The sequence below is a fragment of the Xylona heveae genome (assembly GCF_001619985.1).
Source record: "Xylona heveae TC161 unplaced genomic scaffold L228scaffold_2, whole genome shotgun sequence".
Lineage (NCBI taxonomy): Eukaryota > Fungi > Ascomycota > Xylonomycetes > Xylonales > Xylonaceae > Xylona > Xylona heveae.
In genome coordinates this window covers 3,087,268-3,091,269 of record NW_017264194.1, presented here as the reverse complement: position 1 = coordinate 3,091,269, position 4,002 = coordinate 3,087,268, and the positions used below count along the sequence as shown (strand labels likewise).

Genomic DNA, 4,002 nt, shown 5'->3' with positions numbered 1-4,002 from the left:
ACAATTGACTATTATAAGGAACAGGAAAAGAGAAACAAATTATTTAGAGCCTAGAAAAATGTATGTTCTTGTTTAGTGTAAATTCAATTTACTCCATTTTATCAATGGTAGTTGGCTGGAGTGCATGTAGACAGCAGGTTATCAATTTGTCGCCGTGCAAGTGTTCCGCCCCCTGATCGCCCTCTGTTGCTTGGCGAGTCTAAAGGCTGTTAGTAAGGACATTGTAGATGGTTCTTGACACTTACCATCTTGTTCAGCTTCAGCAGGTGTCCACAGGTGGATGTCATGAGAGCCAAGCATGAGGGTATCAGTGCTGTACTGCTAAGTTACAGGTGTTCTGGCTAGGAGTCCTTGGTCTGGAGCTTTATCCAAATTGAGGAATGTGACGTCCTCGTCATCATTCAGTGGATTGAGACCATATCTATATGAGTTCAAGAACTCTACATACTTCTGAAGCCATGTTTGGCAAAGTTGTCATTCTTCCTATATAGAATGTGTCAGCTAGCTCATATTCAAACCATGGTTTGATTTGTGCTTACACTGGACAAAGGGTCTGTGCCTGGTTGTGCTTGTTTGTGTTTCTTAGGGGTTGAAGCCACTGGCAGTTCTCTCTGTAATGTGTGTCAAAGTTCAAAGTAAGAGTACTGGGCACTGAATATTGCACCCCATTTTTCCAGCTCTGCTTTATTATTACTGTTCTTGATGAAGTCCAGTTTCTGCAGCTTGGGATTATAAGCATACATGCTCTCATGGATTTTAGGACCCCATACAGTCCATGGCTTCCTGCTGGATTGCTGCCACAATTAGCAAGGTTAGCTCTGTACTGGAGAAATGCTCTTACCTTGTCCACTCCTTCCACCAGATAATATTTGATTGTGTTGTTGACAGTTCTTTCCTGAACTGTGTGGAAAAGCTTAACCCAAATTACATGCTTGAAGTGCTGTTGGTAGAGCTTTGTCTGCTACCATTTGTCTAGGTCCTTTTTTTCCCAATCTGCTGGAAGATCATTCTAAAAGTTTAGCAGTTTTTCATGAATGTGTCAGACTTTCCTTACATAAGAAGCTGTGATGGATTTTTCAAGCCAGATGTCTTGGTCATCACCAGTAAAGTGGATCAGTACTCAAACAATAAAGTCATCTGCTGTGTCAAGTTGTGTATTCAAAAATTTCTTTGTTGGGAGAGACATATTCAAGTATGGGCAAATAAGATCCTTCCACTATTTGTGTTTTTGAGATTTTGAAGTGTTTCTGGTGGGCTAATATGCTAGATTAACCCATTTGATTATGTGCTAGAAAACTTTTGCAACAGCATGGTACTCATTATTGGCAAGTCATGTAAGCTTTACAAATGTATAGATGTGTAGAATGTTACCTTTTGCTAGTTTGTTGTAGACACCCCCATACTCATCATTGCTGAGGTACTTGAATATTTCAGGGTTTTGGTAGGATCTTGATCCTATGTTTGCAATATGTTTTGCCAATTGCATTTTCACAGTTGACAAATCTGGAAACATGGTGTGTGCCAGCTTGGTAAAATCCATGAAAACCATGTGTGCTGCTTCAATGAGTTTGATGTCTGTGGTGCTAAATCTTTCCTGATTGTTATACCCCACAATGGTTTCCATACTTTTGAACATTATGTTAAAATACATCATCCATATCTTTGCCCAAGTTAATGTTAATCACAGGTCTCCATAGTTTTGATGGCTTACCTCATCCATTTGGGTGGATGCCATTTGATCCAATGTGGAAACATTCAGAACCTCCCTACCCCAGGGGGTCTGGCAGATCTTGTCAACTACAGGCTTCAGTGCATGCTGTAGAAGCATGCAAAATCTTTGTGCTTTAGTTGATGGGAGTTGCATTACTCAAGAAGCCCAGGACTCAAATTTGGCTTTAGAGCTCAGTTGCTGTTTATGCTCAGCCTCTGTCATTAATTGTAGAAGCTGGCTCAGTCTTGCCCAGATATCACCATTGCTTTCTTTTAGAATAGTTGGTCACATGTTTTTGCATAGATGTATTTTAGCTTCCTTGGTCAAGATACTAATGTCATAAAAATCTGTTGGCCAGATTGCTATCTTTGATAAAGTCAGAAATCAAACCATGGTTTGAATTGGCCCTGACTTACATCTAACTTTTCCTCTTCAGAAAGGTTCTTGTGGTTGGACAGTATCAAGATGATTGCCACATGGTGATGTTGACCAGTGTACAATGCAATGTCCTGGCCAGTTGTGTTACCTGTTGGGAAGTAGCTGAGTTTGGCTCTGAATCTATATCCTCCCATCTTGTGCTTTTCCAAAACTTCAGGTAGTGGCAATCCAACCATTCTAGCAAAGTTGTTGGCTGTGCAACCTGTAGACAATCTGTTCTCCATGGTGGTCTTTTACAAACTAGTATCCATGAACAGAGTTGATAACTCTTTCACTTGGTGATTGTTGATGGGGCAATTTGACTTCATTCTAGACCCCCAATTGGGGTTCATCTGATCAACTGGGACTGCCACTGTCCTGAGGTATGCTTGCATGATGATGAGTTCAACAAGGTCCTCCCAATGGAGATTCTGGTTAACAATCTCTCTAGATACTAGAGTTGTGTACATTATTATTTAGTTGTCTTGAAACTATAATAGAACCAAGCCTTACTTTTACCTGGGTCATCATCTACTACTGTTTTAGTATCAGAATTAAAATAGCTCTTGGAATACCACTTACTGTCTGGTTCTTCATCATCTTCCTCCTTACCTATGATATGTCAGCTTATTATAAAGTCTTGGATATGGTATGGCAGTGTAATTCAGTTCAAGAATGGTGTAATGTCTGTCTACTCTTGATTAACACCTCTTGTATGATTGACTTATGCTACCTAGTTTCTTCATCACTGCCTTGAGGTTGTTCATTGATAGCTATGTTTCCTTTAGCCAATATAGTCAGAATCCACTGCCTTATTTCTCTTACACTGCTAATGCTAGTCATCATGGAGGCTCTCCACTTCAAATTTGTTAGCCACAATATCTAAGAACTTTGATTGATCCTTACCAATAGATTCCATTGTAGATGGGTTACTCAAAGCTGTGGAGTGATTGAAGGATGGTTAAAGAAGATGAAGAAGAGAGAAGTGAGAAAACATAATGTAAACAATGTAAACAATGTATTCCTTGCTAAAACAATTGATCATTCACAGTTGCTACAGAAGAATTGTCACTGCTGTTAAATGCAATTGTAGTGAATGTTTTATACTACTGAAAACTAACCCTAAATTAGAAAATGGTTTAACTTAAGTACAATATACTAATATAAAGTATTATATTCTAGATAATACTAATTAAACACATGTTTACAAAACAAGATAAGTATTCTACCTCTAATAAATAATATATTACAAGCTTTGACATCTTAACTTTATTTAAATATATCAATATTGAACCTCTGAAGCTTTAAATAATTTAATAATATAAACATTATCCACAAGCAAGCCAGCAACACAACACAACCATGGAGGGTATTTGGCACAGCCAAGTAAGGTATGTAAGCAAGCCATTCAAATGGGTGTCAAATGGAAAGTAATGTATTGGATGACCATTAAATTCAAAAGTATTTTACAAGCATAATGCAAATGTCAAATCCCATCTTCTAGCTGACATAAGCAGTATGCATTAAAAGCTCATTAATCTACCAGACTATTTCCTAGCAAACAATAATAAAGCTCAATTACTTGATGTAATTACTTAAATAGTATAAAATTTGTAATGTAAGGAGATTAAAGCATTTCATACTATGGTGACAGGATATTAAACCATGGTTTAATTCTTTCACTGCAGTGACATTATTAGAGACAATAAAGCATTCTCACAACAGTCACATAACTAGACCAGAGGATTTCTCACCATGGTGACAAATTAAACCATGGTTTGATATTTGTCCAACTAGAGTAATTTCTCACCATGGTGACAAAATAGTTATATTAAACTATAGTTGACATTCATCCAACTACAGTAATTTCTCAC

At 37.7% G+C, this 4,002-nt stretch overlaps 2 protein-coding genes across 2 annotated transcripts; both read right to left on the bottom strand.

The window, feature by feature from the left end:
• Positions 1-765: 765 nt before the first annotated feature.
• On the bottom strand, positions 766-1,974 carry L228DRAFT_244770 (hypothetical protein). The gene is made up of 5 exons (XM_018332007.1): positions 1,688-1,974; positions 1,346-1,636; positions 1,298-1,315; positions 842-1,216; positions 766-794 (listed from the first exon to the last, which is right to left on the bottom strand). The coding sequence occupies exons 2-4, from the start codon at positions 1,634-1,636 to the stop codon at positions 1,121-1,123; spliced, it is 405 nt and encodes a 134-aa protein (XP_018191393.1). The 5' UTR covers positions 1,688-1,974; the 3' UTR covers positions 766-794; positions 842-1,120.
• A 213-nt stretch (positions 1,975-2,187) lies between these two features.
• On the bottom strand, positions 2,188-2,660 carry L228DRAFT_244769 (hypothetical protein; the record flags this gene model as incomplete). Its single annotated transcript, XM_018332006.1, has 2 exons — positions 2,391-2,660; positions 2,188-2,351 (listed from the first exon to the last, which is right to left on the bottom strand). Coding segments are annotated over exons 1-2 (372 nt in total), but the record flags the coding sequence as incomplete, so codon positions are not given.
• Between the last annotated feature and the right edge of the window lie 1,342 nt (positions 2,661-4,002).

Bases quoted from the DNA above. Each gene is read 5' to 3' on its own strand.
- L228DRAFT_244770 (XM_018332007.1), bottom strand. From the start codon at position 1,636: ATGTTCAAAAGTATGGAAACCATTGTGGGGTATAACAATCAGGAAAGA.